The sequence below is a fragment of the Chlorocebus sabaeus genome, chromosome 18 (assembly GCF_047675955.1).
Source record: "Chlorocebus sabaeus isolate Y175 chromosome 18, mChlSab1.0.hap1, whole genome shotgun sequence".
Taxonomy (NCBI): Eukaryota; Metazoa; Chordata; class Mammalia; order Primates; family Cercopithecidae; genus Chlorocebus; species Chlorocebus sabaeus.
Window position 1 is genome coordinate 59,566,737 of NC_132921.1, and position 13,559 is coordinate 59,580,295.

The following is a 13,559-nucleotide window of genomic DNA, read 5'->3' on the forward strand; positions in this document are numbered from 1 at the left end:
TCACACCTGTAATCCCAGCACTTTGGGAGGCCGAGGTGGGTGGATCACTTGAGGTCAGGAGTTCGAGACTAGCCTGGCCAACATGATGAAACCCTGTCTCTACTAAAAATACAAAAATTAGCCAGACATGGTGGCATGCACTTGTGATCCCAGCTACTTGGGAGGCTAAGGCAGGAGAATTACTTGAACCTGGGAGGCGGAGGTTGCAGTAAGCCAAGATCGTGCTACAGTACTCCAGCCTGGGTGACTCTGTCTCAAAAAAAAAGACTCTGTCTCAAAAAAAAAAAAAAAAAAAAAAAAAAAATTACTATGAAGAATTTGAAGAATTACTACATAAAGTTTCTAGACTCCTTTATTAAATGTATTAATACATGCTTATTGGACTAATCCTCAAATTTTTACTGAATCACATATCATATCACATAGATGGGTTTATATCACATAGCATGATATTGACTTTCTCCTAACATCACATTGGAAGCTCATTATAAATCAAGGGCAGTAGTACATAATTTGGATAGGTCATGTTGTAAAGTAAAATATAGGTGTTTGAAGATAGAATAAATGGCTCTATGAAAAGGAAACCGTGATATATCTATATGATACGTATATAGTGTTAATTAAGATGTCGGGTGAAATAGTGACTTAGAATTCCTTGCTACATAAAATATGACCATGGCACATACCAAAAGTACAAGCAACAAAAGAAAAAATTTAAGTAGACTTCATCAAAATGAAGAACTGTTGAGCTACAAAGGACACCACTAAGAAAGTGAAAAGACAACCCACAAACAAATCATATATTTGATATGGGACTCATATCTACAACATATAAAGAACTCTTATACCTCAATCATTTTTAGAACCCCCAATTTTTAAAGTGGGCAAGGGATCTAGACAGTTCTCCAAAGAAGAATGAACAACTGGCCAATAAGCCTATGAAAAAGATGCTTAGTATCGTTAGTCATCAGAGAAATACAAACCAAAACCGCAGTGAGGTATCCCTTCACACCCACTAGGATGGCTAGAATTAAAAAGAAAGATAACCAGGATATGAAGAAATTGGAACCTTCTTTGTACACATTTAAAATTTTCTATAATGAAACACATACCATCAGGCGTGGTGGCTCACACCTGTAATCCCAGCACTTTGAGAAGCCAAGGAAGGTGGATCACTTGAGGTCAGGAGCTCGAGATCAGCCTGGCCAACATGGTGAAACCCAGTCTCTACTAAAAATACAAAAATTACCTGGGTGTGGAGGTGCACGCCTCTAATCCCAGCTACTCAGGAGGCTGAGGCATGAGAATCACTTGAAACCTGGAGGCGGAGGTTGCAGTGAGCAGACATTGGCCACTGCACTCCAGCCTGGGCGACAGAGCAAGACTATCTGAAAAAAAAAAAAAGAGAAACATATAAACAGACAAAGTATATCTAATCTACAATGGTAGATCTTCGGATCTTTGGAGGGGAGGGAGAAAAATAGTAGTTGTATGGGGACACAAGTGACACTGATGCTGTTCCTTGGTTACATACATGTATTCACTCTGTAATCATTTGTTAAGGTTTGCATGAGTGCTTTTTGCATGTATTTCTGTATGCATGGTATATATCAATAACAGCTTAAATATTCCGTATTTGCACAAAAAAATTGGAACCCTCACACACTGCTGGTGGGAATGTAAAATGGTGCAACAAATGATACCTGCAGTGATGATGGGATGAGCGGGATAGTGATGATGATGCCTTGTTTCACAGGTTCTGGCCTATTTCATTGACGCTATGAAGTGGGTCTGTGATGTTTGGCAATTTCGTGGGTACTTTTACTCAAACTAGTAACATAGCAATAATCAGGGATTCAATCCTATCTTCCTATGAGAATTACAAGGGGGTCTTTTTAAAAAATGCTAAATCCTGGGCTTTAGTACAAGAAATTTTTATTTGGTTGACATGGAACAGGATATTAGTGGTGTATGTGTGTGTGTGTGTGTGCGTGTGTGTGTGTGTCTGTAACTTCTCTCAGGATTTTGAATGTGCCATCGGGGCTGAGAGGCTGAGAACTACTGAGCCAGGATTAAGCAAAGCCACTGTTGAGGGTTAGCTTGGAGTTAGAAAGGAGATTGCCACAGGACTCAGGAGACCTGGGTTTTAGTCCCAACTCTTCCTTTGTCTAAACTGTATGCTTTGAGCAGATATTTATCCTCTGTGAGCTTCAGTTTCTTCATCCGTAAAAATGGGGCCAAGCAGCCTCCTGTGCAGGGATGTTGTGAGGATCACGTGAGATTTTCTCTGTGATACAGCAGAGCCTGGTGTCTGGGACATTTTATGCCCTCATCACATTTTGGTTACTTTCTTCCCCTGTCTTCCATGAACTAGATAAGTCATGTCACAGTTTTTTAGTTTCATTCTTTGTGGATGCTTCCATAAGGTGTAGGAGTTTGTTAAAAGTCACCTAAGATTTCTCTAGGTTTAAAATTTATCCTTCCTTCACATGAACCTAATCTCTTTTTGTTCCTCATCTATGTTCTCAATCCCATTGTGCTTATAATAAATGTTGGTCTGATATCTGGCAACATTAATGGTTCATATATTTTGATGAGGCAATATTAAATACTGTTAATAGCCATGCCTGGAGTTTAGCATGAGTTGTCCCTTGTTGATAATTACACTGAGTGTGGTAATAAATCGTAAGATGGGTAATAAGGGTTAATTAAAAAATTTTTAATGCCAAATAGAGTTCTGAGTATAGGCTGTGATTTCTATCTAGTGGGCTTGGAATAGTTCTGTGGGTTCTAGGAGAAAAAGAGCCTACTCTCAGATGATAAATTTTATATTAGATTTTTACTCTTTAACCTGGAAGGAAGACCAGGAAGGTAACATTCATATGTGAGTCTGCAACACAGACAGACTCCAAGACTGTCTGAAATACACCTCCAACTCGGTGGCCTGTGGGAGAACTGGAGTCCGCCCATCCCTGGAGAGGTAGCAGTGCAGCGTGTTTGCACACCAGCTGGAGAAAGTCATTCTGGAGCCTTGTGGCTGGAGTTGAAGGGTATAGAACAGAACTCTCACATTTTAATGTGTATGCATGTCACCTGGGCATTTGTGCCAGTGCAGATGCTGTTTAGTAGGTTGGGGTGGAACCTGAGATTCTGCGTTTCGTGCAAGCTCCCAGGTGTTGCTGATGCTGCTTGTCTGTGACCACATTTTGCATGGCAGGTAGAAGAAAGCTACCTGTTGTTCTGCCTGCCAGCACTTCCCTTACCTTCCTCCAATAAAATGTTCCTTCCTTCTTCCAACCATGAAGTTCCTGAGTGAGCATCCTATTCTTATATGACTCTGCCTCCCAGGCCACAGTCAATTGGTCTAGAATCCAATTGGAATCTTCCCTGGCATTTTAGGACTAGAATCCAGAGAGATATAGTCTTAGATCCTCTCTGTGAAGCTCTTTCTAACTCTGTGGAGGAAACTGGTCAAGGATAAGGGGTAGAGAGAATGTTCCAGTGGTTCTCAAGTCCTTGGTTCCAGTTTTCCCAAATATATGAAAAAGGATTAAACAACCAAACAAAACAGTACTGTGACCTTAAAGGTAATATTGCCAGCTCTGATTATCTGGTGCAAAAACTGTTATCAGGCCCTTATCACGTGCAAGTCTCTATTGCTAGCCCCTGAATGTTCAAAGCTGAATAGCACTTGCCCTCACTGGGAGAAGACCACATATTGAAATAGGGTTTGACATGTGCCATGGCAAGGGATTATGGGAGCCTTGAGAGGAAGTGCTTGATCCAGTTGGGTGTGTGGATGGGGGCCAGGTTCAGTAAAAGTTTTCTCAAGATGGATTTTTGAACGGTGAGTCGGAATTATGTCAGTGGACCTGTGAAATGTTTCCAGGCAGAGAGAACTTGCTGAGCAAAAGCAAAATGATGGTAGGAAACTGAAAAATTGCAACCCCTTTAAAAGGGAGGTACATGGCTGCAACTGGGCTGAAGAAGCAGGCAAGGGAGAGCCTTGTATGCATCACTTTTTTCTTAAGAGTCATATGCATTTAAAAACCAATAAAACAATAAACCTAAATCTCTGATTGTCTCCCAAATACCTGATTATCTGGCAGGTTCCTACTTACAGCACCCCCACCCCCACCACCACCATTTTTCCCTTAAATGGAAAATTTGTCTTAGGATTGAAATGAATGTTTGAAAAACAAACCTGATCTGCTTTAAATACCAAAATCTGTTTAAATAACACAGAGGTTGTGACAGCCGTTGACAAAGCCAGGAAGTTCAAAGCCGTGCGGCTGACACAGCGTATTGAGTTCTGCTGTTGTTGGCACCCCTCTGCCTGTGGCAGGTCCTGGTGTTTGTTATTCGGGTCTGCGTGTGAGAAGGAGACATTCCTCAGATGACAAGACTCTTTCTTCTTTGGGAAAAATCTGTGTTTTAAAATGCTTTTTATAAACGAGTACACCAATTGATAGTACAGGTGATGACTATTTCTTAGGTCTTCTTGAATGGCTAGTTCCAAGAGTAACTGGAAAGTTTTTTCATGGGCAGATTTTAGTCATTTCAAGAGGGCTTTTCAAAAATGTTTATGCTTTTACTAACATTTTTGGAGGACAAAATGTAATATATGAGAAAGACTCTAGTGCTTTGGGGAATATTATTGCATTGAAGGTGATGTCAGAACACTTAGTAGCCCCCCAGGGTAAGCACACTGCAGTAGGCTTGTTAACATCTGGGACCTTACTCTCAGCCCTGGAATACTGGGAGCTTGGTTTTATCCCATGACCACACAACGAGATGCACTGGGATCGATTTCTGTTACTCAGAGGAAACGATTGCTTGATGCAACAGGAAACCAATCCACTGATTAACTGTGGGACAAGTGACATGACACCTAAAGCCTTGGACCATGAGGCCTTCTGTGCGCATCTCTGAAGAGGAAGGCAAGGATGGCTGGAATTTGGGAGACTCTCTCTCCAAGGTGTGTCCAAGCCTAAGAGGCTATTCATGTGGAGGCTGGCTCTGGAGCACTGGAGGTGCAGCTGGTGGGGGCTGTGGGTAGTGTCCACTGGGGCTTAATAGTTAAGCTCTAAACCTGGCAAGTTGGACACAGGGTTGGAAATCCAGGCAACGGTCAGTACTGAGTGGAGAGTCCTTCTGAATTATTAGTTCTAGTTCTCTGGGACGTCAATCAAGGTTCTGGTCATAAGGCCAAGGTCTGGCCAGAGCCAGAGATCAGAGTCAAGTGTGGAACACGAAGAGGGAACCTGGTATGACTTGAGAGTCAGGACCAAAGCAAGGTCCCACTCAGTGGACTGTGTGGCCTTGGGTGGTTGGGGTGCAGTGAGAGAGGAGGGGAGGGAAGAGGCCACTTCAGTGGTTCCATCCTCAGTGCTAATACCTGGGGGCCCTGTGCCCTAGGTCCCACCACCAGGGTCATCACTCAGGAAGCCCCTGGTACAAATGGGAAAAGCAATGCATTCCCACAACTAGTGCTTTGCAAATGATGGGGGAGGTGGCAATGCTGCTCTTCGAGGGCTAGGCAGGAAGTGAAGGCTGGGTAGATTTCACACCTGTGTGTTCTTGGTAGAATTACTGATCATCCTGGGTGACCTTGTCACCCAGGAGCTGGAAGTCGGGAATTAAAGTTATGCTTCTCGTCACACTCTCACACCAGTGCATTCCTTGGTAAGCCTCCAAGTGCTCCAGAGTCACAGGGGGCTCCTTTTTTTTTTATTTTTTTATTTTCCCTGTTTTACCCCTTTGCTTTTAAATGCTTATTTGAGGCTTAATGATAAAAGATTTTGTTTCTGTGCTGAAACTGCATGTTCCTACATATGTCTCAGAGCAAATTTTGAGCTTTCAAGCACATGAGGAGCCTCTTCCTCAGAGCTGACTTTCCAAGTGAGCAAAAAGGAAGCCAGTACTAAGCCTGTTGCATGTTCATGTGCCCTCCAGAGAGGATCGGAGGCTCAAGTTCCTTCCAGCCTTTGTCGAACGTGACTGAGCCAGGCTCTGTGGCACTGAGCTTGGTCCTGTGATGGCTTCCAAGTCTTTGACCTGAAGAGTTCACAGTGCAGAGAGGGGAGATAGGCTTGTAAAGAGATCACTGATGAACAGGACAGTAGTGGGGGCATCAAGCAGGTAGAAACCAAGTGCTGGGGAGAGAACACATCATCCTTTTGGAGGACTCTTGCCTGAGGCCTAGGGGCTTTAGTCAGGCAAAGTAGGAGGAAGATATCAGGTGTCATGGTGCCTGTGGTCCCAGCTACTCAGGAGGCTGAGGTGTGAGGATCATCTGAGCTGGAATTCAAGGCTACAGCCTTGATCTCACCGGTGAATAGCTACTGCACTCTAGCCTGGGCAACATAGCAAGGCCCCAACTCTTAAAAATATTTTGTTTAAAAAAAAAAAAAAACAAACAAAGTTGGGGAAAGGGGTAAGAATTAAGAATTTAAGGCCAGGCTTGATGGCTCATGCCTGTAATCCCAGCACTTTGGGAGGCTGGATCACGAGGTCAGGAGATCGAGACCATCCTGGCTAACACGGTGAAACCCCGTCTCTACTAAAAATACAAAAAAAAATTAGCTAGGTGTGGTGGCTGGCGCCTGTACTCCCAGCTACTTGGGAGGCTGAGGCAGGAGAATGGTGTGAGCTTTAGGAGGCGGAGCTTGCAGTGAGCTGAGATCGCGCCGCTGCACTCCAGCCTGGGGGAAAGAGTGAGACTCCGTCTCAAAAAAAAGAATTTAAGCAGAGAAAAAGAAATGGATTTTGTGTGTGTGCTAAAATAAACATAAGATTTACCATTTTGTAACTGGACATTTACCATTTATAACTGGACAGTTCAGTGGCATTGATTAAATTCATACCATTGTACAACCATCACCACCATCCATTTCCACAAATTTTTCTTCCTAAGCTGAAACTGTACCCATTAAACACTAATCCCGATTCCTTGCTCCTCTAGGCCCTAACAACCATCATTCTACTTTCTGTCTCTATGAGTTTGACAATTCCAAGTAACTCATACAAGTGAAATGATACTGTATTTGTCCTTCTGTGTCTGGTGTATTTCACTTAGCATAATGTCTTCCATGGGGTAGCATTAATCAGAGTTTCCTTCCTCTTTAAGGTCGAATAATATTCATATTCATAGGTACGCCCCACATTTTGCTTCTCTGTCTGTCCCTCCATGGACAACTGGTTTGCCTCCAGCTTTGGCTGTTGTGAGTGGTGCTGCTATGAACGTGGGTGTGCAGATATCTGCTAGAAGCCCTGCTTTCACTGGGTTCTTCTTTTTAAAAGCTGTATAGAGCTTGTGTGGGCCCTTGAGTTTTTGACTGTTGGAGAAAATTGATCTAGGAGTCAAGGCCTTGGTTCTGTTCCTCACTGCCACGAACTCCCTGGGTCCCTGGAGCAGTCACACACCATCTCTGGGTCACTGTCTCCCCACGTGAGTTAAGGGAGTCCCTTCGCCTCTTGGGCTGTGCCCTGGGTGACTACACGTGGGACATCCTGTACCCAGACTTGGCACACTCCGCCTCTCCTGGCTTCTGTTTCCTCCTCAATGCAGTTACGAATGAGGCGGACTCTGGGCACGAGCGGATTTAACAGTCTCACTTTTGAGTGTTCTTGAGCAGCTCCACAGGCTCCTGATGTACAGAAATCTGTCACTCTGCTGAGACGTGCATTTGAACCGTAGCCACAGTGAGGGCAGTGCATGGGGGCAAGTCCTCCACTGGGGAGTCAGGCCGCCAGTGCCTAGTGTCCACCTCTCTGAGCAGAGTTGTTGGCTGCTTTTTGCCCTTTCTTTTTTTTTTGAGACAAAGTCTCGCTCTGTTGCCCAGGCTGGAGTACAGTGGGGCGATCTCGGCTCACTGCAAGCTCTTCCTGCCGGGTCTAAGCGATTCTCGTGCCTTGGACTCCCAAGTGGCTGGGATTACAGGCATCCGCCACCAAACCCGACTAGTTTTTTGTATTTTTTAATAGAGATGGGGTTTTACCATGTTGGCCAGGCTGGTCTCAAACTCCTGACCTCAGGTGATCCACCCGTCTTGGCCTCCCAAAGTGCTGGGATTACAGGCATGAGCCACCGCGCCCAGCTGTCCTTTCTTATGAACTGACTTTTATGAAATAGTAGAACTTTGGTGATCATTCGCGTGTGTGTCTGTGTGTGTGTGTGTGCATGCGCACACGTGTGTATGTGTGTGTGTATGGGAGATAGAGTGTGTGTGTGTGTATGAGAGAGAGAGAGGGGAGAGAGAATGAGAGAGAGAGAGAATGCCTCTAAAAAGAGAGCTGACCATTGGGCTTGTGATGGAAGTAAAAGCAAGCAAGAAGTTTGTACCAAATAGATTAAAACTGGGCCCGTCTGACCCCACAGTTGTCCCACGGTACAAACAACTTCAGTCTACATTCTCTACAGAAATAAGATAAACGATCTCAGACAGCAGCACACTTGCTCCCTTGAGTGATACAACTCTTGAGAATTTTGAAAAGGTGGCTCAGGAGAAGGCAGGAGACTATACAAACATTTCTAGGAAGCGGCAGATGGCGAAGGCACCGGCGTGGCTGCTAAACCAACCTTCTTTTCAAGTAAGGGCTGGTTTAAAATGTTTAAGATGTGTTTTTTTTTGGCAAAAGGTGCAGTTCAGAGGAATGAGCAGAACAGCTGTCTATCTCACGGCAGACAGGATTCCTCCTAAGCTCAAGAGGCTCCCAGAGGAGCAGAGGCACAAAGCCCAGGCTGTGGGTGTGTTGGGACCCAGGGCAGTTGTCCTTTTTTACCAGCTGGACTGAAAGTCATCTGAGATAGGCAATCAGAGAACAAAGAGAAGAAGCCAATCAAAGAAGGCCTTGAACAACTGGTAAAAACAGGCAAGGACGATAAAGACAATGGTGAGGACGTAGAAAAGACAAGTTGGGTCCCAACTTGTAAATCAAGCAAGTATTCCATTATGCTGAGCTGCCAGCACAGCCAACATCCGTCAGTGGGACGGAGCCTTTCTCAGCAAGTCCAAGAAATACATCTCCACTGGCACCATCCCAGGCCGTGTCTAAGAAGTTGCAAAAGGAAAGAATGACTAACAACATAGTTAACTTTAGTCAAGACTAATGAAGAGGGTGGGGAGAATGAAGAGAAACATAACAAGAACAACAAAAAAAGAATTAAAAGGAAGGTAATCAAACAGGCACAAGCAATGTAAAATATTTCTCCAAACAGCTAAATGTTAATGAATTGGGAGACCTGGATGAAATGCATTTTTGGGAAAAGTGAAAATGGAAAATATGCAACAACGAGAAAGAGAAGACTTGATTAGGTTAATAGCCGTTAAAAGTCACTCTAGCTAGGAGATCTAGGTCCAGGGGCCTTCAAGTCAGGGGTAACTTTCAGAGTCAAGATCATCTATAACTGTTGCAGGATAAGCAGAGAAGCTGATGAACTCACTTATGTGGTTAGTACAACATTGTTTCCAAGACCAGACAATTGCATTGAGAGGTAATAACATTTTAGCCCACTTCATTTATGACCATAGATGCAGAAGTCCTAAATTAAATGTTTAAAAAAAAAAAAAAAGAAAAAAGAAGGGCCAGGCGCGGTGGCTCACGCCTATAATTCCAGCACTTTGGGAGGCCAAGGCAGGTGGGATTGCTTGAGCCCAGGAGTTCAAGACCAGCCTGGGCAACAAAGTGAGACGTTCTCTCTACAGAAAATATTAAAAATTAGCTGGGTGTGGCAGTGTATGCCTGTAGTCCCAGCTACTCGGGAGGCTGTGCTGGGAGGAGTGCTTGAGTCCTGAGAGGTCGAGGCTACAGTGAGCTGAGATCATGCCACTGCACTCCAGCCAAAAAAAAAAGGAAAAGAAAAGAGGGACATTCATCCATTCATCATGCACATCAACTCAAAAGTTGTCATTCAATATGATCTTTAAGAAAAAGCCACCATTAGTCTCCACTTATAGAAATCTCTTTCCCTATCCTTTGTATTCTTGGAATTGTCTCTCTGGCTGGGTATCTACTTCTTTATTGCCCCTCAGGACAATACCCAGGTCATTTTTTGTAGTCAAGGTTTTTGCTACAAATCAATAAAGCAAGGCAGAAAGTAATACCAAATAACTACAAAGAAAAGTTCCAAAAATCTCACCACGTTTACATCCTATCACGAGGGTTCTGGATTTGTAGTTCCAGACTTCTTTCTGAGATGGTAAACGGTGACCATGAGGTCATAAACATACTCCTTCCTTCTGCCTGTCTGTCTGCTACCTTGCTCCCAGCTTGGAGACCCAAAGAGGCCTCCAAGACAGCACATGAAATCCCCCTGAAGGAGATGGTAGCTGACGTTTCTGAGGACCTGCAGCTCAACTGAACCTCTCGCAGCGCGGCCTACATCCCACTTCTCACTGCAAGAAAGCAGATTCTTAAGCTTACCTTCCCCGTGGAAGCTGTGTTGACCTGCAGGATGCAGAAGATTGGAAGCCAGAAACATCCTTCCTTAAGCAGACTTTCCAAATGTGGACAGAGCTGGGCCACTGGTTCACACACACTCTTGGTGCTGAGGGGTTCGAGGCACTTCTGGGGTCTAAGTCCTGTGGCTGCCATTCCTGAGACACTTTTCTGGAATTTCCAGCCTTGAGAGATGTGAAGGTAGCCTCTTCCCTCTCCTCTGGCTTCTAGATATTTGCAAATAATTAATTAATGATTCAATCACTCCGTTCCCCAGGATGCACCAGGTTTCTTAGAATGTGTGTCATGGATCAGAAAGATGGGAGCATTAGGAGAGGACAGAGAGATGGTGCATCGGACAAAGGCTGGGCGACAGATAAGTTTTTATCTGGAGGATCTGAGAACCGGTTAATGAACACATCTGACCTTGGAGATGATTTCTGCTTTGCTGAGACAAAATGGAAATGAGTTGTCTTAATATACCCCTTCCCTGGAGAGAGATGAGGGCGGCCTTGGCTGTGCGCCTCCCTTTTGAAGAATTTGGAAGTTAAATGCTTCTTTGAACATTCTCACCTCCAAAACAGACTAAGACTTAGCCTTTTCTACACCAAATGCTTGGCTCAGAGGCACCGCTAAGTACAGGGGGCTGACTAGGAAGCGTGTGGGGGAAGAGGACATGCGAAGTGGAAAGAAGTACCTGATGGCAGGAATCCGAACTCAAATGAACTAAGCTTGTGAAAAAAATGACATTGCAGTTTACCAGAGCCCTGCTGGTGTAATGACCTTTTGTTGAAATTATTTCTACAGATAATCACGGCTGGCTTATCAATATTGCTGTTTGAGGCGATCCTGACCAGTGCAACCACGGGATGGTAAGTCTTTTGCATAGAGAGATAAAGTGCCAGTTAGTTACTGAGTTTCATCAGGATGCTAAATTTTGCTCTCAAATGTTGCCGAAAGGGAGTGTGCGTTGGCTGTTTATCTCCATCCAAATGTAAATCTCATATTAGTGAAGCTTTACTTTAAAAAAAAACAAAACTTTTATTAACCTGTAAATGCAAATTCAGAAGAGTGCATATATCATAAATATACTACTTGATGGGTTTGTACAAACCAACCATTCTGTATACCATAACCAGCATCCAGAGCAAGAAACAGAACATCGCCCTCACTCATCCACCCCAGAACAGCTGCTGCTGGTCAACCACTATGTGTGTGTATATGTATATGTATGTATATGCATAATATGTATAATATAATATGTATAACAATATGTAATGTTTAGTAAACCACTCTACACACACACACACACACACACACACACACACAGTCAGCCCTTTGCATGAACAGGTTCCAGATCCTCAGATTCAACCAACTGTGGGTCAACGATGTAGTTTAGGCCTGCAATGGCTGCATCTGTACTGAACATATACAGACTTTTTTTCTTGTCATCATGTACAGTATAACAACTATTTACATAGCATTTACATTGTATTAGGTATTACAAGTAACCTAGAGATGATTTAAAGTATACAGGAGGATGTCCATGGGTTGTAGGCAAACACAACACCATTTTATATAAGAGATTTGACAATCCATGGAAGTCCTGGAACAGATCCCCTGTGGGTACTGAGGGGCAACTGTATATACACACACACACCACACACACACACACACACACACACACACACACAGAGAGAGAGAGAGAGAGCACGTGCTGTGTCTTTCTTTTTCTTTGATTTTTCCATTAACTTTCTCTCAGACAAGCTCCAAATGATCTTGTTTAGAACGCACTACCCATTTGCATAAAGACAGCACGCCTCATAAGATACCTAAGCAGAGACCAGAAGAAAGTGAGGGAGTGAGCCATGGGGATGTTGGGGGACAGCAGTGCCAAGGGCTGGGGAGGAAGCAAGAAGACCAGGGGCTCTGGCCGTGATCTAGATGCAAGATGATGATGGCTGAGAACTGGCTGATAGCAGTGGAGGTGGGGAGACGTGGGAGGATACCTGAGGCACTAGGATTTGAGAGAGAGGAGTCTAGGATGACTTCTAGGTTTGAGGTCCGCGCAGTTGAAAGAATGAGGTTGCCTTTCACTGAGATGGAGAATGCTGTGTGAAGAGCAAGGTGTGGCAAGGCGGTGGTGGAGGCGTATCGGGCGTTGGTTTGAATGTAGGAAGGTGCGGTGCCTGTTGGGCCACAGAGTGGAGATACAGGAGTAGGTTGTTTGCCAAATCTGCCTGGAGGTCCGGGGAGGGAGAGCCTTTCTGTGCCTTGGCCATGGCGGCGTATGTCTCCTCAGGGCTTCTGGGCCTGTCACTTCGTCCCAGATACCTTCCTCCCTGCTTTCAGTTGGCCACTACTGCTCATCCCCCAGGTCTTCAAATCGAGGTGACTTCGGAGAGGCTTCCCTGGCCACACCCTGTGCAAGCCCTGCTAGCTTTTTCCTGTCGCCTTGCTAATTTCCTCCCTGACAGTTCTGACTGTTGTGACCAGATTCATTCCTTTCTGCCCATGAGGGTCTGCCTCCCTCCCAGAAGCAGTGCGCAGGACCCTGGGGGTATACAGGAGACAGCTGGGTGTGGGGTGGTGTTCAACAGGGCAGACCGGGACAGGCAGGCTCTTCAGAAGGATGACTGAGCAGGGCAGATGGGGACAGGCAGGCTCTTCAGAAGGATGACTGAGGCAGGCGCATGGCCGTGGGGAGACACAGCGGGGACTCAGAATCCCAGGAGGTAGGTGTGGCCGTTGTGATGGTAGCTTCAGGACACACCTCCTGGAGAAGGCCACACTGCCCTGCCCCATAGCCCTCAGAGCCCGTGACTCACAAGGGAGGTTTGGGCCATGAGTAACACAGGGATGCACAGAGAAAGTACTACTGTCGGAGAGGACCCAGCTGTGACCAGTGCCCCGGGCTCGCCCTCCGCTCAGGCCTCGGAGCTCTCCATCTGAGACGGGAAACAGGCCTTCTGAACTCATTAGGACCATGTGCCTCTCATTTCAAGGGCCAGTTGGTTATGACCACATAGGGACAAGAATGAAGTGATCAGGTGGGTTTCACCCTGAACTTTCTGCACAAAACCTGCCCAGGAGAGTTAAGAATGCTATCTATTCTGATT

The 13,559-nt window shown here is 45.1% G+C and overlaps 1 protein-coding gene across 3 annotated transcripts in view; it reads left to right on the forward strand.

Moving 5' to 3' along the window:
* The window catches only part of TMEM241 (transmembrane protein 241), a 144,540-nt gene that overhangs the window by 113,127 nt on the left and 17,854 nt on the right, over positions 1-13,559 (forward strand). For 2 of the 3 annotated variants that reach the window (XM_073006424.1, XM_007974461.3), the window contains exon 14: positions 11,248-11,312. The exons of the other annotated variant lie outside the window; for it this stretch is intronic. In XM_073006424.1, coding sequence (XP_072862525.1) covers positions 11,248-11,312 — 65 coding nt within the window. The remainder of the gene's footprint in view (positions 1-11,247; positions 11,313-13,559) is intronic. 3 annotated transcript variants of the gene reach the window in all.